General features: G+C 42.6%; 2 protein-coding genes across 3 annotated transcripts; both read right to left on the reverse strand.

Moving 5' to 3' along the window:
* Positions 1–1,714: 1,714 nt before the first annotated feature.
* On the reverse strand, positions 1,715–9,565 carry mtnr1c (melatonin receptor 1C). Its single transcript, XM_076103138.1, has 2 exons — positions 9,355–9,565; positions 1,715–2,574 (listed from the first exon to the last, which is right to left on the reverse strand). Exons 1-2 carry the CDS (start codon positions 9,563–9,565, stop codon positions 1,715–1,717), a joined length of 1,071 nt encoding a protein of 356 aa, XP_075959253.1.
* A 3,622-nt stretch (positions 9,566–13,187) lies between these two features.
* neurl1b (neuralized E3 ubiquitin protein ligase 1B) lies at positions 13,188–22,678 on the reverse strand. 2 transcript variants are annotated; one of them, XM_076103136.1, is made up of 7 exons: positions 22,435–22,677; positions 19,160–21,500; positions 18,273–18,517; positions 17,853–18,186; positions 15,927–16,667; positions 14,851–14,976; positions 13,188–14,100 (listed from the first exon to the last, which is right to left on the reverse strand). In XM_076103136.1, exons 3-7 carry the CDS (start codon positions 18,408–18,410, stop codon positions 13,853–13,855), a joined length of 1,587 nt encoding a protein of 528 aa, XP_075959251.1. In that variant the 5' UTR covers positions 18,411–18,517; positions 19,160–21,500; positions 22,435–22,677; the 3' UTR covers positions 13,188–13,852. The 2 variants fall into 2 exon arrangements, with proteins under 2 accessions (XP_075959251.1, XP_075959250.1); XM_076103135.1 differs by lacking the exon at positions 19,160–21,500 and having other exon boundaries at positions 22,435–22,678.
* Positions 22,679–24,725: the final 2,047 nt, after the last annotated feature.

A 24,725-nucleotide genomic window follows, 5' to 3' on the forward strand; every position in this document is an offset into this window, starting at 1 on the left:
ATAATTTACACTAGATATGTCAGACTATTTCCGGGATTTCTGTCCCTCTGCTTCCAGTCTTTACGCTAAACTTAGCTCACTGTCTCCTGGCTGTAGCTTCATAATTAGTGGACAAATATGGGTATCGATCCTCTAATCTTACTCTCGGCCAAGTACCAAAGGAACATATTTCCCAAAATGTCAAACAATTCCTTGGGAGATAACAGGATAAATAAATACAGATAAAACAAGCATTAAAAGGAGAGAATGAAGAGTGGAAGGTGAGAGGAAGAGGAAGAAGGATGGCCCCGCCATTATTCTGTGACTCGTCGGTGTGGTACAGCCGACTCTGTCATCTTCCCTCGAGCCCCTTTAGCCGCTCATCTGTAGCTGACCTTGCACTGGCATGTGGGCTGCTTCTTTCTTCCACATCAGAGCACTGTGTTGTAAGATTGCAAGCGGGATTGAACAGTTTTGTGCTACATTGCTGCTCTGCAACTTGATAGCCCCTGATCCATCAAGGATTGAGATTCTATAATCGTCCACTGAGGGTTTTGATTTAGTCAGACATCATGCAGCATGTCCACGCTTATCTGCAGCAAAGCACAGCAGGATGGAAAAAAAAAATCACAAAACTGATATGAAAGTAAATGTTGTGCTGAACATATTTATGAATCCTTTGAATTAGACATGGTGAATGTGCAATCGCTTCAATATTCCAGCAGTGCATCATATCAAGAATGCGTCACATTGGCATCTTGGAGCCTCCCTGTGAGGTGAACTGCTCACAGTTTGTTTGCTGGGTTGAAGTTATGCTGGGAGGCTGTCAGAGCTCATCTCAGCTAGGGTGACATGTGCTCAGGCGCACTTGCACTAACACGTAATTACATCTCTGGCTCCTGATGCGCATCATGTCCCCCAGCCATTTTATAAACAAGGAGGCTAGCTGTACTTATCATCTGTTCATCCCCTCTTCAAAATGTATACTCTAAATCTTTCAGGGTCTGAAAGGGGACGCCTGGGGCTTTGATCATTTTAGTCCGATAAATTGATCCATGCAATAGTTGAGGCAGTTAAAAGACAGTTTTGTTTACCAGAAAAAAATGACTGAAACTGAGAGAGAATTAAACTTTACAGGCAACAAGGCACATATTCTCCCATTAACACACAAAGTCCGTTTCAGACATTTCTTCACACTATTTTTTTTATGACGGCTCAGAAGACAAGCCTGAGGGCGAACCAGCATCGTGGTGAATTAATACAGGCTACATTCCCAGTGAGGAGGAGCCTGAGATATTCATACGCACTCAGGATGAAATACGGAATGCGAACTTCACCTTAGCTTTCACAGAAGCTACAGTGTGTCAGATACAGGGGTACTTTGAAGGAAAACAACCAACCGTTAGAATCTTCCACCATTAATGCTGCATTTAAGATAACAAATAACAAGCTATCCGGTGTGAAGTGACTGAAATACAGACAATTTCTTGCTTGTTAAACAGGTGGTCTGACTTTAAATAGAGTGCAGGATCACAAAGAGAGCACAATGTAGTGGTGATAAATTGTTTTCCTCTTAACACGAGGGAATGGTGTGTCATGTTCGAAAAGGAAAATTAAATCTTTACAACTAGAAAATCACACAAATCTTATGAAAGGCACTGGATGAAATATGGCACACAATCCACAATGAGGCTCCGCAGAAACTTAATCTAAGTTTCCCAGTAAAACTTCAAGATTATACATTTTTCTCTGCTACATTATTGTTTGTAAAAGCTGGCGTAGGCTTACTCTTCAGTCCCTCTGTGGCACACCTGGAGGTCTCCACGAGGAGCAGACGTGGGATGCAAAGAGCAAGAAGAATTGTCTTGTATTCTTTGCGGAAGTTTTGGTTTAGCAGGCCATATATGACGGCGTTGAGGCAGCTGTTGAAGTACGCCATGAAGTAGCTCGTGACAAAGAGCCACTCAGGTATGTTGGGTGCAACTTTCACTGGGTTTATAGCTACTGCCAGACCTATGAGGTTCAGTGGAGCCCAGCACACTGCAAACAACACAAACACCATAAACATAGTCAGGAAGTTCCTCACATCACTGGGTTTGGTCCTTTGCTCCGGTTTAACTCGATGTTTCACTTGAATCACCAGCACCCATATCCTCATGTAGCAGTAGGACACCACCAGCAGCGGGATCAGAAAGTGAATGACCACCACTGAGATGGTGTAGTATGAGTTGACCGTCTGGGCGAAGGTGCAGGAGTAGATACGTGGGTCGTACTGCAGCGAGCCAACAAAGAAGTTGGGCACTGTGGCGAGTGCGGTCAAGAGCCAGGTGAGGCCCACGTAGCAGCAGGTGTTCCTCAGACTGTACAACCGGTCGTAGTGGAGGCTGTGGCAGATGTAGCAGTACCGGTTAATGGCGATGGCCGTAATGTTGAAGATGGAGCCGATGACGCTCAGGCCCATGATGAAGCCGCTTGCCTGGCAGTGCAGGTCACCTATGGTCCAGTCATCATGGAAGATTGCTGTCAGGACCAGAGGGTAGGGGTACAAGGCCACCACCAGGTCTGCTACGGACAAACTCACCACGAAGATGTTGCCTGGAGAAACAGAAGAGGTTTAGATAACAGAACAAAACATGACCCAAACTGGTGAATGATTTCAGCATACAGCAGTCCCTTTTCACTTTCTGCGCCGGGTTAGAATAAAGTGGGTTACTGGAGGTCCGACTGTGTTTACCACCATAGTTTCATTGTGCCCTCGGTGGCTCATTTTGATGAGGCATTTACCATGTCCTCTCCACTGCACGGATATGGATCCAGGTACATTTGTTCTCACAGTAAATGTTTTTAAAACTAACAGCATTTTTATTTATTCTACTTCTGTGGATGGCGATGGTGGTCTGCGGGTCGGTCAGTCTACCACTTTGGTCCAAACTGAAATAGCCTTAATTTGGTACAGATATGCACGGTGCCCAGAGGTTGAATCCCACTGAGTTTGGTGATCAGCTTTTTCTTTAGCGCCACCATGAGATTCACGTTTATGGTTTTTAGTTAACTATATCTTGGGTGGATGACCATAATTAATTGCACTGACATTCATGTCCCCCTCAGGATGAATTGTAATAATTCTATTTGGCAGGTCGATTCCAATAAAATGCATCAATCAGGCTGTTAAGTTAAGTTGAGCACATAAAAACCAGGACATGAATGATTTTAGCGTCAGATTACATCCAAACAAGTTCCCGTTCTCCTGAGGCCAACGCTGATGGTTGTGTGACACTGGATGTCCTTGGAAGACATGAATCATAGAAAATGACGTCTGATGTTGTTACAGTGCAGCTGCTCTGGGTGTGGGTCTGGGTGGGGGGTGGGTGGGGGTGGGGGTGCTGGGGATAAAACAATAAATCTAATTGTAATGCGTAAGATAAAATGATAGATAACAAGAATATGCAGTACAGTGGAGCCACAATGCAATTGAAGTAGTGTTTTGCAAAAGACGCATCAGCTTCCCGTAAATTTTGAGGTGACATTGTGCAATAGAGGGACTATTGTGTGTGTGACTCAAGATTTGTGATGAAGTGGAGATTTTGCCCAAATAAACCCAGCTTTTTCCGCCATTAAATACAGTTAACCCAGTTTTTTACTGATGGAACTATTTTATATACTTATACATATTTATTTATGCAATCTCCATATAGTGAGTAGCATCAAGCAGATCAAAATAAACCAGTCCAAAAAGTTGATAAATGCTGTTTCTCATGACAAACTCTGCCAGTTTCTCGTCCATCATTACATCACTGGTAAGAATATAAACATTCATGCTTTCTGTAAATAATCTGTAAAGCATTATATATAACGTGCCTCATTTTATCAACATTTTTGTCAGACATTGAGATTATTCAAGGGCGGATATACCATAAACTACCTTCTGAAGTTGAAATCTGAAGACTATTGCTCATTCCCACAACAGCTGAAACAACAGCGTTGATTGGCAGATATGATGGAAGTGGATTTAAAACATGTGTTGGCCATCAAGCGTTCGAAGCTTGTTACAATCCCTGCACCCCGGGGAGAGCGCCGCTACAGAATGTCCAATTAGAATTTACTTGACTGAACTTGATTCATTGAATGTGGTAACAAAGAGAATAACAAACAACATACAACATCCTAATTATGTCATTATATTCCTACCTTCCTGACTGGGGGACTTTTCTGATATGTTTTATTTTTTACAAGAAAGTCAGATGTTGGTCTCATGACATATTATTATATTATATTATTATATCTGGCACAGGTATTTAGAAACCGTCAATTTTCAAGTTACTAAAACAGCACGAGCCATCTCTCAGGCCCACTGAGATAAAAAAATAAAAGCATTTTCTCTTTATCCTCGAGTCAGCTCAGTGGACAAATCTGTCAGATTGTGTTTGTGACGCTCACACTGCTCGCTGTGTGCATTTGTCATTGTGCAGAGGTTTGAATCCTCGCTGACATCATGCGGCTCAGTGCTATCATGTGCTCTGGCTGGACAGGGCCTGCTACAGCCTCATAGCTCTCTCTGGCTGAACCCTCTCACCCCGTTATCATCAGGAGGATGAGGTAAGTGCTAAAACACCGCTGAGAGGATTGCTGTGAAGCGGCCAGATGACTGTCTTTGTTTTGTTGGCATCTATTATTAAAACATTGGCCGAACCACTGCCTCTCGCTGTTTAATTAAAACAACTTGGCCGGCCCGATGCTTATCACACCCAAACTCACAGCACTGACAACCATTATTGTTTCAGTGTAAAACAGCTGAACAACAACGGTCTCGCCTGCTGACATCTTTGGGAGCTATTATTATCAACGAGTGTGGGTTTAATAGAGCTTAACCTGAATGCTGATTGCTTACAGGCCGTCAGAGACAGCTGACTTGCATCCAGCAATGTTTCTGACACCGTTGGCTCTGTAATCATCTGATCTTACAGTACACTCTCACACAACAGTCGTGTGAAAAGTTGCATCAAGTCAACTGAGTCTTGCTTGAAAGGGTCTCCTTCCCGAGAGTTGAGCGACCACCCTGTGAATTCCCCGAGTGAGTGTCTGGCACATACGAGATTTTGTGGCATATGAAAAATACATCAGAACAATACATCAGGGAACTTTTCAGCTCAGCGTGAATGGAACAAGATATGTATGTCACCAGAAGCATGCAGCACACACCAAAATATATCAGACGGAAACAACCTCCCACCCGGCATATAGAGCTGCATATTAATGGCTCGGTATACAACATATTTATGGCACATTGCGTTATTTTAGCTGAATAGTTCTGAATAATAACAATAATAAAAGTAGAAGTAGTAATAAAAAAGGGCGTGATGCGGGAGCACAATTAATGAAGATGTATGTGCAAGAGATAATCAAAGCAAAACGGCGAAACGATAGGCGAGTCATTGTTCAATCTGGTGAGTTGCATGGCTGTGTGCACAACTGTATCTCAAAGGCTTAAGTTCCAACGTCAAACCCACCGTCTGTATCCCATTACTCTCACTGCTCATACAGGAAACGTGATATACTGCGCTTTGATTCACCCGGATATATTTATACACCTTTGAAAGACAGATGAATTCATAACAATGTGTAGGAGGGATGGAATCACTTGGATCCGGCTGAACATCAGCAATGTGAGGCGTATCATGGCCTACAACAAGTGCATAATCCAAAATTTGATTACACTGGACTCAGTCAGTCTTATCATAAATAAGCAACAATAACCTTTCGGCAAGGGCATTAGCGCTGATGAATTAATAGTGACTACTTCATGAACTCGTCTTCAAGGGGCCAGAGAATGTTTTCGAAGAAGTCTAACATTAAAATGACACAAGCTGCCTTTTGGTGATGCGGCCCGCTATGAGCCAAAAACATCATTGTCATCGTCAAAGGCCGTCTACCAATCAGATCCCTCGTGGCTGAGAAAATAAGGCCCTGAGAGAAAGCAGACCATCAGGACACAAGCAGCATCTGGTCTATCAGCGCTTCACTTGTTCGGCGCAATTCCGGAAACACGAGGATGATAGTGAATTATGCAAATTCGAAACAGAACAGCCCCCAATTCAAAGGAGAGATTGGATGTAATTTAAACATAATCTATTTTATCTATGTGTGGTTTAGTCAAGTAGTCCCAATCTGATAAAATCCTGCCTCCATGCTGACCACATTAGAAAACTAAATGTCATGTTTAATGTAGTGTGCTAAGTGATATTCCCCCTGGATCTGTGCTTTCAATTTAAACTGGCTTCTGGTTTGACTCACTAACTCCACTGACTGAACGAACCCCCCTCTGGACACACCGTTTTTTTAGGTTTTATTCATGATTGTAGAGTGACTGAGGGGATGCGGCACATGATTTGACAAAATTCAATCTCCAATCCTTACAAACCGCACAACTCCTGAGATGGAGGTGCAAGCTGCACACACACACACACACACACACAAGCACGCACACACACAGTCAAGCTCATTCTTTCGTTATTACCTCCATCTGCTCCCCATCATCGTTTTCTTTCTCTGTCCCCCTCTCTCTCTCTCTCTCTCTCTCTCTCTCTCATGAGTACATTTTCAGAGTGTATTTTTAGTATGCTTAACCCCATTGGGAAACTCTAGTGTTAACACCCCATTGGCAGTCCTATGCCATGCTCTACCCTTTGAAGATTCACTGGATAGATCCTTTTACATTTGCACACTTGAAAGAACCTGCAAACCTTTGAACATGGAACACATGGTACCAGTTCTCCGCAAATACATGAAGATAGCAAGGACAAAATCCATCACTCAGATGATGTAGCAGCATCTTAAAACAATGTGCATACATGCGTGTGCATTTTTGGGGGGATAGCGGAGGGATAAAGTGGAGGGATATATGGAGGCCAGGCGAGTGTGCTGAAGTGAAACAGAGTAGAAAGGTCCTGCTGCAGTGTGTGTAGAAGCAAACCAGCAGTCTGAATGGTGTGTAATGGAGAGAGGAGATGGGATGCTTTCAGCAGTCTACCTGACACACAGGATTCCACAAACATATACGTCTGAGTGTAGCCTTTACCTACTGTAAATCATACATTATACCTCAGTATATCACTCATGAGTCCCAGATATGTTATTGTACTACTGCACTGTCAACCCTTCACAAAGCAGCCATCCATCACAGAAACAGATTTGTATGGTGAACATATCTTCTACAGCTGTGTCCATGCTTTCCTTTCATAGTCTGTTTAAACATTCATAAAGAAAGTGAGCCAAACCTATAAATAACTTGTTAAGAACAGAGAGGAGATTGATAACAGAAGTATTTGAAATTGTAATTAAAAGCTCATTATTCCAAACACTTGCTGATCTAATCCCGCTGCCTGGTTCGCATGTGCTCATTAGCATTATGTTGTGATCACTGGGTTTATTCTTTTGGCTCAGCGGCAGGCTTTCTTGACTTCACTTTTAATTGTAGAGCGCTGCATGGGTTTAATGGTACATGGGGATTGAGCTCCCGTACCTTTATGTGCAAAGCAGCACAACATCAAACTGCTTTCAGCCTCTGAAGATACATCTCAGTGTTCTGTTCAATTTATTTTTGGAAAAACAAAATCATGAGGTTTGAACATTTAATTGAAATGTCCTTTCTTTTAATTCTTGTGACTAGAGAATCAAATCTGCATTATGTGTCTCACGACTGCTTCTTGTGTTATAAACCGAGTGGCTTGTATGTTTATTGCTGAGACCTTCCTGTGACTTTTTTCTTTGATCATTTTCTTTGCCACTATGTGCAAAGCAAGCAACAGGCCAAGAGTATCAAGACAATCAAGATGTTATCTGTTTTTTAGATGAAGAAATGGTCAGCAACACACACAATTTGCGACCTAAGATATGACTGATAATGACATTTTTTTTTAGGAACCATCGTCAATATTGTCTTGCAACAGGCAGACACGGCTGACAAAACCTCGCAGCTAAACTGATTGATGCGGTGGAAACGTCTTGAGAAAGTTACTGTATGGCTCCACAGCATTGCATGCAGTGGTATCGGGTGCAGAAGTAGTAGTTTTACGGTTACGAGCACAAGTGCATATAGCGTACTGGAATCGGTATCGTTGCCAGATAAATCCATTGAAATGTTCATCTGTGACAATTGGGGAAGAGTTCCAAATTGACTGAATTGACTCAGTCAGTGTTTAGAATACATACTAACATCTGCTTAGTCAGCTAAATTCGTGAACGAATAAGGCTTTAGCGGCAAAATATATGAGAACTGAATTAAGCAAGGGTGCTTGTGAATTCAAAAATGTGTTATTTCTTCCTTGAAAAGTTACAAGGCCTATTTGCTATATTAATGTAATAAATTTGTAATTTGAATTTAATTTGAAATATGAATATTTTCAATCACTAATAACCAAAAAGATCCAAGTGTATTATGCGTTTCTTAAGAACTGGTATTCTTGGTCAGGGAGTTATTTTGCTCGTCGATTTTGATGAGGAAAATAAAACCCTGATAGATACAAGACTATTGACCTCTAACTTTGTGTAACTTAGCACATTGCAAGGAAAGGCAGACCCTACTCTCCTTCCTTCAGCCGAAGATTTATCCGACAGGCTGCAAACGGAATTAAAGAATCAATTGACAGACAAATTTCCAAATGAATGCAAGACACTGGAAATGACAGGAACTAAGTAAAGGCAGGAATTGATTGATGATGGCATATTTGTCAAGAAAGAAAGATGGCATAAGTGACCATAATAAATATCTCCTTCAACAAAATACGAGGTTGTGTTCAACGTAAAACCTACACAAAAGGACGTTGTAGTACAACCGCATTTCTCACCATGGTTGCTCATGGGACACCACAGGTATCACAGATATAAGGAGGAATGTGATTTATTTGGGATGGAGAACCATGGATGAAGCCAGATGGAGGGAAGAAGGTGTTATCATTTATGAAGAATTATGAAGGCAGACAGGCAAAGCTGTGGAAACTCCTGCCCACTGAGACTGGAGGCTCACTTCAGATAGCAGCATGATTGTCAACTACAGAGCAGAGACCACACGCTACAATTTATATTACATAATTATAGTTATGAATGAAGAGAGGGAAAGCGAGGCATCCCACATACTGGAGGTCATTGAGACAGAGGTTTTTTTCCTCCGTTTGAGCAAATTAAAGACTCTGTTGATAAACAGATTTTCGAAAATAACAAAACACATTCTTTCACATTAAATTTGATGAAATTAAATGTATTTTGTTCGTCTGCCAGTCCCTGATGTTGACACATTTCACAATTAAAGCTGCTGATTCCATCAGCATATATCTTTGGCTCTATTCCAAAATCAAAATCAGTCGTTTCTTCATCTCTCACCTGCATTCCTGAGCTTTTTGTTCCTGTACACGGACAGGATGACCAGGACATTGCCCAGGATGTCTACTACGATGGTGAAGATCAGCACGCTGGCCAGTGCAGTGGACACCCCGGTGGAAGAAGCGCTCATCGCGCGGTCGCTCTCATTCCGGGACAAACGGTTCGACCCGTTCTCATCCACCACCTCTCCAAAATCCAGATCCAAATCCATCGTCCCCTCAGGGTGCAGCGGCCATGGTGGGAATGCTCCGATGTAGCCTACAGCTGGAAACAAATGAAATACATCTACATACACAAAAAGTCAAGAGGACTTTACTGGAGGGAGTCTTGAACTTTGTGATACTCCTGCTCCGCCTGTGGAGTATAGTGGGAGGAAGACGCGAACTCTGTAGACTGCATGCATGGGAATCTCAGAAGTTAATTTCAAAGGTGATAAAAGATGCCAGGAGCTCGTGTTTCACTGCCGTCCTCAGTGTGGTCCCTTTGAGTCACCAAGGCTCTTCCTGCGCGCGGCGGCGTTCTGCCCGCGAAGGCTCGTCCAGAAGGCATGTGAGCGCTCTCCTGTGAGTAATGGCAATGCTCGGAGTGCGAGGCTCATTTACAGAGCGACAGAGAGTCCCGTGTTGTGTTTTTTTTTTTTGGCGCATTGATAAAGACAATATCTGTGTGCAATTCTGTCTGCAGGCAGCCTTGAGGCGCTTGTTAAAAAGCAGCCAGTGAGCTAGCTGTTTCCAAACTACAACTATAGTCTGCAATCTTTGTGTCCCGACCCTCTTCTCTGTACCCGTCTCATCAAATAACAACACTGAGATCCGACTAAATGTGGGGTTGTGGAGAGTCGTACTAAGGATACCGCAGCTTATTAATTGTGGGGTTCACAACTTGTCAATGGTCTTACTGATCTTCATTAAAACGCAGAGCCTCTCCTTCCATGTGCATGGAAATGGCGCCTTCAAGTGTCCAATAGAGACGTCTGCAGACAAAAACATAAGGTTAATAATTTACAATTTACAATTGATTCATTTGATGAATTCTGCATCACTAATGTTATATAAAGCTCTACATTTCGCGCATTTATGCAATAATAAACCAAAGTGGGCAACTGACCCGGGGAACCCAAAACCGCAGGTTCAGTGTGTGTTAGCTGTTGGGGAATTTACACAGTTAAAGTACAATATTGACTTGGTTCTGCATCATTACGCAATCGTGTGGCCTGGTGCAACCCCGAGTCAAAATCGGATTCTATCACTTTCTTTATTTTGTTTTGTGCTCACATGGTGCATTTTGCCAAATAGTTATGTTTAATCAAATTACCACAAATAAGCTGACTGGTTTGTGTACAGAATATAATTATGTGTGTTTGAATTCATCCGACTATTTTTGAAAAGTTATTGTGTGGAAAATGTTGATATAGTGCGGACAGAAAACTATAATGGAGAGAAAAAGATGCATTTCCAAATTTGGCTTGAGTGTGATCTGACAACCATCATGTGAAGACACACACAGGGAGGGTACACAGTGGAGGTTTGACCTGCTGAGACTGAGCAGAGTAACATGACTGTAATATGACTATCTCCTGACCGCTGTGTACAGCCTTGTTATTTGCTGGAGAAAAGAGGAAGAAGAAGACGAGATCTCACTGTTTTGCTGCCTTTTTGTGGTTTCAGTGTGGATGATATTTACAAAAACTGAAATTAATAGTGTGGATGCAAGCTCAATTCCTCTTTGTTTACCTTTATGCTTCCACTGTGTTTAACGTCACATTGCAATGATTTGTGGGTCATTTCCTTGGGCAAAGTCTGCATCTCATGCTGACTTACAGAAAGGGTTCATAAAAGGCTCAAAATGTCTTCGAGAGAGCCCTCAAACATTAGATGATTTGGCAGTGGGACAGAACTAAACCCTCACGGACTTTACGGCAGCGCGCCTCGAAGTCTGTGAGTCTGAAAGTATGGAGAATGAGATTGAGCCACAAAGAAGGCTGAATCCCAAACCATGGAACAAGGCTCAGTCCAAAACCCAAAGAACAGTTACTTGCAAATTGCTGGAAAGCATTTAGTTCACCAGGTAGAAGAAGAAACTAACAGGGTCACACAAGCACTGTGGCTGTGTGATACAGTAGATTGTGACACGAGTCAATTTGCGTGAGGAAAAACAACTTTACTTTAAGCCCAGGGGATAGATTTTGCATAACTCAGCAGAAAGTGACAGGTCTCCGGGAAGTGCCGACATAAACACACTCAACGATTACAACAGAGGCGCCCGAACTGTCAAAACACTGGGGCCATGTTGGTAGTTCTGTTTCTGAAAAGCATGGGCTCACTTTGTGGATTTCACCGCAGGCAAAGATGTCCTCATCCCGGGATGTCAGTGAACACCATGTGCGATCATGAAAAAACCTCGACAGATGCAAACTGCAGCTGGAAAAAATAGGAATGTTTGTTCTTTTTAAGAGCGCTTCTTGATTTCGTTATGCTTTATGTTGCCGGATGCTTAATATTTTGGAAGGATAATGAAGCAAATTGCTTTACTTCCACACGATATCCATGACTGTAAGAAAGAAAACACCCCATAAGTCTTTTCACTATGAGCCGCTAATTGTAATTGAGGAGGTAATAATTATAAACTGCCAATAAATTACCTTAGTTATGCCTCACAACCAACACAATAGTGTGCCTGCTAATAATGGGCCAAAATGGTCCGCATCACTTATTTAGGTGCACAGCAAAACTTTGCAGAGGTTCAGCATTGCTGACTCAGCTTGTATTGATTCACCAAAAATATTGAAACTTCCAGGCACTAGCATCATGCTACAACGGCTCTGGAATGGTATGGGCTGTCTTTCACAACTTTGCTGTATTTATTATTTTTTGTTAGAAGCAATAAGCTAACAGTTAGATTTAGTTCCCAATGACGTACAGCTAACAAGTGGAAGCAAACAGCCTGTTTACACAGCAAATACATGAGGAACTTTAGAATCCCATTGAGGCCAAATCTAGTCACCTGATTAGGTCCGACGTGCACTCACCTTCCACAGGGTTTTCATTTCCACATGAGCTTTCTATCATATCAGATGATCTCCATCACCAGATCCCCCCCAGTGGTCGTGGAATTAAAGATTTACACATTTCATTTTTTTATGACTTCTCATCATTAAAAGTTGAGTTTTAAATTCAACTTGACCCTGGAAACACTCAAGGTCAGTCATGGTCACTCAACGTTTGATCGCATCACATGATCGTCATCAGATTACAAGAAAATACAGCCCTTGATTTAGCAAAGATTATTGTGAAAGATATTCTATTAATATGTCATATGTTTATATGTGATAACCTTGAATTTACAGTACACACTGTAAGCTTCATTACCCATCATGATCATCATGATCCTGATGGAGAAAACATGTTTCTTTAAAGGCAGTTTGTAGGATTTAGGGAGATTGATTGGCAGAAATGGAATATAATATTCATAACTATGTTTTCATTAGAGTATAATCACCTGAAACTAAGACTCATTGTGTTTTTGTTATCTTAGAATGAGATCTTCATACCTTCATAGGGAGCCAGTTCTCTTCCTGCAGTCCATCATGTTGCATGGCCGTGTTTCTACAGTAGCCTAGAATGGACAAACCAAACTGGCTCTAGATGAGTCTTTCACATTGTTACATTACCTGAGGGCCATCGCAGTTCTCCGACACTCTTAGAAAAGGAGAGGTGATCGCAGGGGTAGTAAGTTTGTTGCTATCTTCAACCTCACCACTAGATGTCACTAACTCCTACTCACTGGTCCTTGGAATGGTATTAAATGAAGTCTTATTAATTAAACTACACACATTTTAATCATACTTAGTCCACGTTTATTAATCTCTCAAAGTGCAAATCCAGATACTTTTCAAACCTACTTTTCTTAAAGCAAGCCACTGAACACATTTACCATACACTTACGTCTTTCCACTTACCATTACACCTTTTATTGCATGAATTCTGTATCTGCGTGTCTTTTTCGCCACAAGCTTTCATTACTGTACATTGAAAATATGGCTAGGATTGTTAGCATGATTACTTGGACACACTATGTGACAAAGATCTAAGGCACTAGAAGTCACTACGGTCCACATATTCTGCTGAAGCACACATACATTTAGGACAATATCGGTTAAGGACAAAATATTGACAGCAGGATATTCAGCAAATACATGTGACGTAAGAGACATCACTTTGAAAATACAAAACAGGAGCACATGAGACAGCTCTTCTTTTTCAGACAAAACAAAGGAGCTCATGCATCAGTCCATGTAATAAGATGAGCTCCATCATAGCTCTGCATATGAAGAGCATCTCCAGAAATGATTCAATGGAAATATAGGCACAATAATGTTCTGGTGTGGCTAATCTCCGATCGGGACCAAGATCCGTGTCCAACCAAGCCTGAGAAGGGGACGCAGGTGGCATCCAGCAGGGAAAGTCACCTCACCTGTTTGTTTAAAACATCTGGACGTTCACGGCCGATACGTTTTGATTACATCTTTGATAGGCCTCCTGCATATCGGACAGCACGCATTGATCTGTCTCTTCAGCTTAAGCCCGCAGTCATTGCACAGACACATGTGTCCACAGGTGTAGATGACCGTGTCCACGTCCTGGTCGAAGCAAATGGAGCATTCTCCGTTTTTACCAGCAGAGGGCAGTTCTGAGGCGGTGAGAGTGGGAGAGACGAGGGGACTGAGAGGGGAGCTGGGAGCAGTCACTAGATGAGAAGAAAGAAAACACTCGTGTTGGAAATGGAGCAGACGTGGACGCATGTACACAGGTAACTATTCTGTTCTTTTCGTTGTTGTGGGAAGAGTATGCCAGGTTCAGATCTTCAATGGTGTTGCTTTTATATATTCTGTATTCTCTCTGTGTTTTTGAGCGTGTTTTTTGTTTTCATTTTTTTATTAGCCATGACAAATCCTAATTTCCATGTCAGGATCTAATCTTTGATAAATTATTCAAACTTTTAAAAAGCATCATGGCTGCAACAAACGGATATTTTCATAATCAATTAATCTGCTGATTATGTTCCTGATTAATATATGTAACATCAGAAAACAGATGAAAATGCCCACCACAATTTCCGAGAGTCAAAGTTGACGTCATCCATGTGCATCCCACGGCCCAAAAGCATTCAATTCAATATAATGTTACCGCAAGGAAAAGCAGCAAATGTTCACATTTCAGAGGTTTGAAAAAGAGAATGTTTGGATGTTTTACTTTAAAGATGACTTGATTGATGATGAAAATAAAAATGTTGGCAGTTGACCAATTGATTACTCAAATAAACGTTGCAGCTCTAATATGTACCCAATCATCGAGGTATATCATATAAGAACGGAGATCTGCCATTTCAAAAGTGAAACAAAATGTCTTTCCCTCTATACCATAACCGCCTTCCTGCTGTGACCTGGTGGGGTTTCTACATACACCGAAGGCCTGCTGTCAACATGAGGGAACCTACCCAGAGAGGATTCAGAGGCAGAGGAGGATCTATTGACACTGAACGCCAGGTCTGAGTCACTGTCGTCTGGACTGCTGCTCTGAGAAGTGCTGCGAGATGTGGAGGGAGGACTGCACTGCAGAGTTCCTGTGTCACAAACATAAACAAAACCCAGATAATTACATTCATGTAAAGCCTTTAAAGGTGCCTTTCAGATAAAGTGTATATTTAACTGTCGTCGATATCATTCCAATGCAGAGACCTTGACCTGTTTGAGTGTAACACTAAACTGTAAGGCTTTACACAGACCGACCCTTACCAGTCTGATTAGATATGCATATTTGTGTTTCCAAGTTTCATAGAGTGATTTTCTTTTAGTTTCCGTTTGATGATAATATTGAGCTGATGGGAGTTTATGTGGGAGTAGTGGGACTTTAAGACCGATAGGTCACAGCTCGAAACTGAACAGGCACACGCTACTCACATGCATTCCTTTAGTCTGGGAGAAAATACCTCTAGGGGCTCCCTAGACTCAAAAATAGACTGATGATGATTGATGTCCTTTTGGGGTTTTTAATCGTTTTTATCAAATTTATTTTTCATGCACTGTTCAATTTTGAGATTTTGGGCTATTTTGCTTCCATAACATGTCTTCTTTCAGACTGGTGGAAAGAAAACATTTAGCTGTTTATTTCACTACTTTGTCTATTTGTGAATGTAGATTTCTAGCTTAAGTTAAAGCGTTATTTGCATATTTAAACATAGAATTTCTAAAAACGTGTAACACGAAAACATGTGTTAATGTAGGTAATCAACTGGGGAAGTTTCATGCTGATATATATTGATTTTTTTTACCGTATCCACCTGCAGTGTCTTCAAAATATGGAATTTTACAAAACATATCTTTAAAGGGCATTTTTTCTCAGACTCTGAGCCTGAAACCTTCACTTCAGTACACCAAACATTCCAGTTTCATTCCTATTTATATTCTAAAGCTTTTCACAGAGGGGTTTGACCAAACCAAACCAAATAGGAATATTTATGGTTTAGATTCATGATATCCACTCTCTGTGTTGCTGTAAATGCACTCAGCTTACCTAGTATCCTGAGTCTGTTGACAGCCCCATGCAGGCTGAAAAAGGCCCACAGGACCTGAGAGGAGTCCACACAGAGCAGCCTGCCACGTCCCACTCCGTTCACCCCGTGGTGCACCTCTCCGCTGGGCAGCAGACTGAAGCTGAGCACGTCTCCAGAGCAAGGCATGGGGAAGCCCCGATGCACTACCCAATACTCTTTACGGTCCAGGAGAACTTCAGGGTCTGCCGGTAAGTCCCCGGCATGTAGACTAGACGGGTCACAGGATGTTAAACCAAACAACAGCGCCCCAAAGTAGGGTAGGCCCAGGTGGCCGACTTCCACGTACAAAGTCTCACCTACATGCAGCGGCCGGTCACTGAATACCAGAGTCCGACTGCTGTCCAGAAAGTGGATGCAGGCGGCCGAGCGGTCTGCAGAGAGTATTACGTCAGAGCCGCGGACGGGGTGAAAGTGCAAGTCATTGTCAAGCGGACAAGGAAGACCCCGGACCACCCTCGGGGTGCTGAATCCAGTGGAGGCAGATGAGGACAGTGTGGAGGAGGAAGAGGTGGAGGAGCAGCAGGGGGTGAGCTGTGTGTAGTTATTGATCTGGAGGTTGGCCATCTTGGCAGCAGCAGCCTGGTTGTTCTCCAGTTGATTGTTGCTGTAATTGGCTGAGTCGTGGCTGCTCTGGGGCAGATAGGCACTCAGGCGGGCCGCACTCAGGCAGCTGGATCCCACACTCTCAGCAAACGTGCTTTCTGTGGTGGAGAATATGAACAAACAAGTTTGTGACATAGTGTTATATGATCTGTCCCATGTAAGCTCAGGACACTTAAAGTGCTTTTTTTCTTTTATGATGCCTGAGGAAAAGCTGGATGCTGAGATGCTACCGCAGCCTCTTTGATGTCTGCTTTTGCTCTATGAGTGCTTTTGTTTTTATAGGCATATCACAGGACTGCAACTAATGAATAATTTACTCCTGCTCTTTTCCCAATTGATTAATAATCTATAAAACATGAGAAAACTGTGATGTGAAGTAGTTTTTAGTAAGCTGTGTTGGCCTGCAGTTTATTTGACAGTAACCATCAAATACTTCCCTTTCTTCCTTAACATGAGCTCTCTAGACTTCCACGCTTTATGCACAGAGCTCATAGTACAGCTGAGGGGCTGATATAAAGACGTCTGGCGCTAGTAGTCCCCGTTTGACTTATGATGCATTCCTTTATTACTATTTCTAGTGATGCTGGAGCAGTTGAGTGCACTGGCCCCTCCAAAGCTCCTGGGATCTGCCGCCTTGACCAAACATGGCCATAGCTCTTGTCAGACTGAAGATAAACACACCCAGTGAGTACGAGAGGGAACCACAGGGGAGAGGGTGATGGAAGTGAAGGAAGAAAGTGACAAAGCGAAGGGAAAGTGATAGTAAGAGAGTGGCGAGCGGTTAGGAGTTTGATGTTCAGGGTGGATTGAGGTCCGTCGTTCACATCCTGTTTATGGTTCTGGTTTTCCAGACAAACAAGTTTAGTCACAGATAGCATATCATTGAGCCACCCCAGGCCTTACTACTTACTCCCACTATATCATCGGCCTCTACTGCCGCAGAGCTTCATGTCAAAGCTGCTTAAATTAGCCGTGAATCTGTTGACACTATAAAAATAGGTTCCTGAGGTTTTGGGTTTTTTAAAGCCATGGTCAAAATACACGGCTTTTTAGCTGACTCTGTTTACAGTAAAATATATATATATGTTAGATTTATATGAATTGTAATGATGGATTGTGTACAGATTCATGACCAGTCAGTTGTGAAATGTGTTCCTCTCACTTTTCTTTTGAAAATGAGTCAGCTTCCGCTCGCCTCTCTCGGCTGCAGTCATGACAAAAACAACAAGCATTTTATCGGAGTCATTTCGCAGAGCAAGTAAACACCATAACAAAGTGCTTACCAAGCAGTGTGACCTCCTGAGTGATGCCATAGATATCTATGATGGCCCAGAGCGGACAGCCGATGCTGAGCCCACAGTGGAAGAGGATGGGCTCTCCTTCGTTGATGCTGTAGAAAACTCTTCCGTGACGATCAGCCCAGAATGACAACACGTTGTCCCTCAAGGCCAGTCTCTCAGGCAGAGCTTTGGCCCAGTAGCCGTGCCGTGTCACCAGGTCTGGACACGCGTACTTGGGGATGTCTGTAGCGACCAATTCGCTGGGGTCCAAACTGGTGAAACCAAAGCGTAGAGCTCCACTCCAGCCAGTGTGCACACCACTCAGGCGAAGACGCACCTGAATAAATGTTAATCAAAATGTAACTTTTATTCTTCTCATGCTTAGCATTTAAAAGAGCGAGTATCACAGAGTTGAAAACGAACCTTCTCATAGAGGTGGACAGGCCTGTGGCTGAAAGTGATGCCATTACAGAAGCTGTTCTTGCGTGTGGCACGGCGAAGCTGCCCATCCAGCCTGATGTTCTTGCCTTTGGCGTGGGGGTGAAAGCGAGGTGACTCCATGTTGATGCTGACCGGAGCAGCAGACGTTCTTCTCTCCACTCCGGCCCCATTGTTCGGAAGATTGTAGTACTGCCTGCTGGCCACCGGACGGGGTTGCAGAGTTGCATCTGTGGGCACCAACATATCAGGGGTGCAGTGTAGAGAAAAGAAAGCCGTCAATGATTCAACCTGATCAACCAAATTAGACAGCAGCGTGGTATGTGAACAGCAGGTCTGCTTTTGTGCGACTCAGACAAGGTCAAAACAGGAATGCTAGTGACAACAGCAGCTGGAAAAAGAGATGGACAAATCAGCGCAAAATAACTTGTTTGCAAGTGGTCCATGGCAGTTATTTTAGAGGGCAGAGGCCAGTTATGTAAAAGAGCCCACAGTCTCACGCACTTCCTTTCCAGCGCTGACACCATAAAGCCTCTCTGCTTCTCTCAACAAGTACATTAAATAGTCTCTTTCAGTATGTAACCCACATTTACAACTGTCCCAAATCAGTCTTCTTACCACATCCATATGGGACATTTATACTACAGAAATAACACACGGTAAATTTAGACAAACCCCATGAGCATACATCAGTGGGAAACATAAAAGGGATATTTGGCTTATGTAAAATCCTCATATATTTGAGCCGTGCTATTATTAATAGCATCAGTAGAGAGAAAATATAACAACGAAAATCAACAGAAAGTCGACAGCAGATGTGATAAGCCCTCCTCTTATTTATGGGATACACACACCCTACAGCATAAACAAACCTGAATAGCCCCTTTCATTCCTCCAGTTATCTTCAGAAGTAGAATGAATCACACGGTGAGTCAGTGAAGAAACTCCCAAATGAAAGGCTTAATCTTCGATCTGATCTTCACGAGAGTCAATGTACCTCGAGGGAGAAGAATTGCTCACGAAGCATCACAAAACAAATTAACAAGGATCATAAATCAAACGAGACGAAGTGGACATTTGCTTAAAAAAGACTGTTTGGGTTTTGTATTAAATCAAATGAGAGTTGGAGATGGGTGTTTATGGTAAAAAGTAATATTCAAAGGGAGGCGTTGTTTCTACTCGCCTCCAGGGCCACAGAGTGATTACATTTCTCTTTAAAATTCACTGTGATCTGGTGTAAAGACAATAACTCAGTGAAATGTTCCACAGTACATTTCCTAAATTAGACATTATCACTGATTATATTCTAAACTATGAAGCAGCAGGAAGAACATCTGTAACATCTCAAATGATGTGTGGGTGCCCCTCTCCTTTCTACTTCTTGGAATTTGCCTTTAGGGGGAGTAGAATACTGATACTTTAGGTAAAGATGATGGAGAAAAACAAGTTGAGGATCAGCCGACAGGCTTCAGGCTCAACTGCCTCGCTGACAGAGGGACGCACTGGGACTCAGCAGTTAAAGGATCTACAGTGAAGACAGTTATAGGCACTTGTTTTCCATTATTAGATGAAAGGCATAGCCCACCAGGTCATGTACTGAGGAGTAGCCCAACTACTTCTGCTGTGAAAAAGCTCTTTTTACTTTCTGGTTTAAAAAAAAAAAGGCACAGCGTAAAAAGATTTTAGCCAAAAATATCTTGTTTGTCTTTGCTTGTTTGTACAATGTAAAACAAACTTGCAGAGGTTTTGACCTCTAGCAGCGCCGTGGAACTGTTTTTTAAATGAAGTGAGTCCCCATTTTGTTTGCCTGGTGCACACACACACACGCATATGCAACGCGCAGCCCTGCCAATGGTTTAACACCATGGCGGTGGTAATGTGGTAAATGCAGCAATGTGTCAATAAAGGCAGGGAAGAAGAAGACAGCTGGCAACTAAACATGGATGATTGGCTTGCAAAATATGCTTATGTTGTATGGGGAAAGAAATGCAAGATTACACACGATGACACCGAATGTAAACGTTTAGTTTGTTTACAAAAAAAACTTTACAGAGCATTTTAAATAATTTTTTAATTGATTAAAGCAAAATAAGTCTTCCAACCAAAAAAAAATCTGTTGTGGCACAAAAAGAGAGAGGGTACAGGTAATTTCCAGCTTCCTGGAGAGGAAATATAGTTTAAGGTTAATACTTTTTTTATTGCAGCTCAGACCAGATGGTTGGAAGAGACTTTGATGATTCTGGAGGTACTGTCAGAAAAGCTGTAAGCGTTATGAAACAACTTTCTGGATGATTATTTTTTCGGAAAATCAGTCGCTTAGCTCTGTGACTTGAATGTAAAGGTAATGCATGACCTTGGGCTTGAGCTAAGTTGATGCCAGAGGTAGATGACTACTCAGACCTCCTGCCAACAGCAATGTGATGCTTGCATGATGGACCACCAAAATCAGAAGAACAGCAAGAGATAGGAGACAGTCAGAAACACACCTTTGAAGTTAGGACTGGAAAGTGACTGAAATTACAGTGGGACCACACAGAGACCTGTTCAGGATCAGAATTGTGGTCATCATGCAAAGCTCAGTCTCAAGTCTTACAACCAGCGTATTCTGCTACCATTTGATTTTCAATTGTGCATTATGGGAATGGTCTCTCCTGAAGAAAGAAAAAGCGCAAATAAATGCAATCATAAGACTGCACAAGGCACATGCCGTGCCAAGGAAGGCTTTTTGAAATGTGAAACTGATTATGTGCATCCGTCAGACTTTATCTTTGATGATGAGTCTATTTATTCTCTCATATCTCTAGGCTGTATGTAAACTCATTCATTGAGCAAGACATGAGCCTCTATGGATTTTAGGGTCTGTTTTGCTTCTAGAAATCGTAAAACATGAATTTCTTGGGGGGGAAAAAACGCCTCGGTGACATCACTTGATACTCTTTTCACAGCTGAAGACTTCTTCATCACACATACGCCTGCAAAAATGATATGCTGTTTGAGATGAACCTATGAAAACCCACTGTCTGATGTATTGTGCACATCTCTAACAGACCCAGTAAACGCAGATATTCTATTAATTCCATGTTAATCGAAACCATACAGTGCAAGCAAGGACCCACGCTGCGCCTGCTCCTCTGTGACTAACTGTTCTCAGTCCAAACCCTACGTCAGCTGGCTCTGGTGGCAGCAACCACATCATCCAGCCACCGAGTTGGTCTGTTGGGGGGGGGGGGGGGCGTGGGAGTGTGACAGACATTAAATCAAAGTGAGACGGGGAACTGATTGTCAAGTGATGTGCTGTAGGTGTCATGACAACGTGATATTCTGAGAGCTCATAATCACAGCTTTATGCAAAAACGTTTTGCTGATGATCACTTCACATGCAGGAATAATTACTCAGGAAAACTGCAGAACATTATATGTATTAAAGAATTGTATCGTAGTGTTTGATCAGTTTCTAGTTAAGATTCCATGGTTCTCATGTGATTCATGTGTGACTTGGCTGCTGTAATGCTGCAATTTCCCATTGGGATTAATTAATTAGCCTGCTCCATGTATGACACAATGTTGTACAGAAAAAAACAGGCGACACGATAATAAATCATAATATATATTGTATAACATATATTATATGAAATATATATTTACATGCTGTAACAGAAACAATCTGATTGTGCAAACAGCAGGAACTGAATGCACAGGCTGCGGTCTTTTCAAGTAATTTAAAAAATGGTAATTACCATCAGGGATGCATTTAGGAGTAGCATTTTACTGCTAAAACAATACTCAATATCAATTCTCAAAAACCAAACTAATGTGTTGATGATGATGGATCTCTGACAATAGCAACAAAGGAGCTTTACTGAAACATAGGCGATGATGATCATAATTGTCGCCCTAAATGTGCCTACCAGCTATATTCATTATCATGCATATCCCTACAATTCTATACTGAGTAAAAAAAAGTGCATTTTCAGAGAGCGCTTGTTTTGGACACGCTCCCAGGGAATCGAGCACAACTCTCCGTGATGGGAAGCGCGTCCGGACCAGCCATGTGTGTCTCTGGCTACCAAGCGGTTTTTCGCGCAGACGCCGCTTCGTGTGAGCGCATTGCAAGCCTCGTGAATGACACAATGATAACAAGTCTCACCTATTAAAGGTTTGGGTGTCGTATTCCCCATTGCATCCAGAGATTCCTCGCACCGGCTGACAAGTTAATTCCGATTGCACTATGTCTCTGTCCATCCATGTATCCTCGGTCTGATGAGTACCTGCCTGGAGCCAGTTCAGTCGGAGTATCAGCACCTTCGAAAATTGCGACGGATCTCCCCGCTGAAGCATGGACGCGCTCTTCTTAATGTCAGCCCCAAGCCGCTGCGACAGGCTGACACCTCCGACTGGTGCACAGCAGCCCCCTCCTTTCTTTAGTGGAGCTCCCCTCTGCACGACTTTAAAGACACAGTAAGCAGAGAGCCCCCTCAAGAGCAAAGCCTCTGAATAATTCATTTAATTATTCACTCAAAGCCTGTGATGAAGCCTAATGAGCGTGTAGCCTATAGGACAAACATCATGCTTGAGGATGTGTATAGTCTAAACGGAAGACGGTTTGTCAGTACATTGCGTATATAGAGGGCCATGCAGATAGCATGGTGCAGACTTTGATAAGATTAGAAATGATTACAAGATCATTGATCATGTAAAAAAAAACATTTAGCTTTTCAGACCCTGAAGGGGTTAAACTGATCTGACTACAGAAGAGATTAAACTACTGATCCTTTCTGTCAGATGTTTCAATCACAGATCCCACAGGCCATCATGGCGGGTTATCAGACATTCATTAACCACCTATTCATATGTTGGACACGCAGACATGGATTGCGCACTTTTAATAAAAGTCCAAGCACCATATGAGGAAATCCTCTTATTTCCCACACTATCCTCTGCCCTCCCACAGCCTTGACTGCTGGACTCCTCTCAAGCTGTTTCCTGTCTTCTGGACTACTCTCTGAGGAGCCATGGCCTGCAGGGTTTATAGGCCAGGGAGTGACGGGACAGCGTATCTAACCGCGGTGAATTGGAGAGGCCTGGGGCAGCAGCTATGTTGTTCATATTGTGACTAATTGGAAAACGCATAGCAGTGTAGGAATTTACTTTCTGCTGTGTGTATGCAGGTTGACCACACAGACGTGATCCATATCACACACAGAGGAAAAGGGCTTCTGCAGCGGCCACCACGGTCATACGTGATCTACCTCAGTTTGAGGGCAAACAAGTCTCGTGAGAGACGGCGTTTGGGTGACGGCAGGCAGCAACTAAATATAACTCAAAGACAAAAGCATTTGTTTCTCCGTCCTCAATGCTGTTTGTTTAAGCAGGATATGGTGGCTCTTTATATGAGCCTTGGGTGAATGGTGTTTGGGGTGAAGCAAAGCAGAAGTGAAATCCCCCCCCCCCCCCCCACGCCCTCGCAGTTGCCTCAAAAGAAAGATCTGCCACAGCAAAGGGGATTAACACAGGAAGTGAATATGAGGCTGCGATGGAGTCTGCAATCAAGCTTTCCCTGTAAACACAGCAGAGCTGCAGGAACAAGTGCTACTTCCTGCAATGCTTGCTTTACTGCCTGAATGAAGACTATGGGTGTGTTAATGAACGCATAATGATTGCATGGGCTGAATCTATTTCAAAGGGAAGGAGATTGAATGTTTGAGATATTCAGCAGAAATCAAGCCACTGTTGAATGTTTGCAGAAATGTTAAAAAGCACAGAGAAATCTTCAAGGAATAGTTGGACATTTTGGGAAATACGCTTATTCAAGTGTGTCAGCATGACAAAGCCCCCTAGAGACTGTCGAAATGATCAACAATTTTCAGATACAAACAAAGCATCTGATTTTAACACGGGAGAGTGCTTTTCGTTTTCCCGTTTCCAAACGACGGTCAATGTTGTAATTATTTTTAAATGCATGACCACCATTATTTACGAAACCATGAAGCTCGACGATGAAGCTCCCCTAACTTTAAGAAAGTCCTTAAATGAAACAAAACCATGATTGTTGCTGCTGTACCTAAACCTAGCCAAACCTTAGTCATTGAGTTGTCACATCATAAACATAAAATTTGTAGGCATAGCGGTTTTGGAGGGCACAGACAACCGGCGACCTCATGGTAACACAGATAAAGCATGTTAATCGGTGAGCTTTAGAGGAAGCCACAGCATGCATATTTTGTTACCTTTGGACACAGCCAGGCTAGCTGTTTGTCAGTCTTTGTAATGGCTGCCGGATGTAGCTTCATACTGCAAGTTTACCATGCAAAACTGATACCACTCTCAGATGTCAGACTATTCATGTAAGATTACCGGCTCTTCTGTGTTTTCTTGTTTGTTTTGTTTTCAGTGTGAAGGTGTAGTGAGTGGGATTTGGCAGCATCTAGCAGTGATGAT

The sequence above is a fragment of the Anarhichas minor genome, unplaced genomic scaffold, assembly GCF_050575085.1.
Source record: "Anarhichas minor isolate MPS153535 unplaced genomic scaffold, ASM5057508v1 ptg000028l, whole genome shotgun sequence".
Lineage (NCBI taxonomy): Eukaryota > Metazoa > Chordata > Actinopteri > Perciformes > Anarhichadidae > Anarhichas > Anarhichas minor.

Excerpts from the sequence above, each read along its gene's own strand:
- mtnr1c (XM_076103138.1), bottom strand. The coding sequence starts at position 9,565 with ATGGATTTGGATCTGGATTTTGGAGAGGTGGTGGATGAGAACGGGTCG. Across the intron at positions 2,575-9,354 it reads CAAAAAGCTCAGGAATGCAG|GCAACATCTTCGTGGTGAGT; the intron begins GTGAGAGATGAA and ends CTGTTTCTCCAG.
- neurl1b (XM_076103135.1), bottom strand. The coding sequence starts at position 22,465 with ATGGGGAATACGACACCCAAACCTTTAATAG. Across the intron at positions 18,187-18,272 it reads CTGTCCACCTCTATGAGAAG|GTGCGTCTTCGCCTGAGTGG; the intron begins GTTCGTTTTCAA and ends ACATTTATTCAG. Across the intron at positions 14,101-14,850 it reads TGCCTCTGAATCCTCTCTGG|TGACTGCTCCCAGCTCCCCT; the intron begins GTAGGTTCCCTC and ends CTTCTCATCTAG.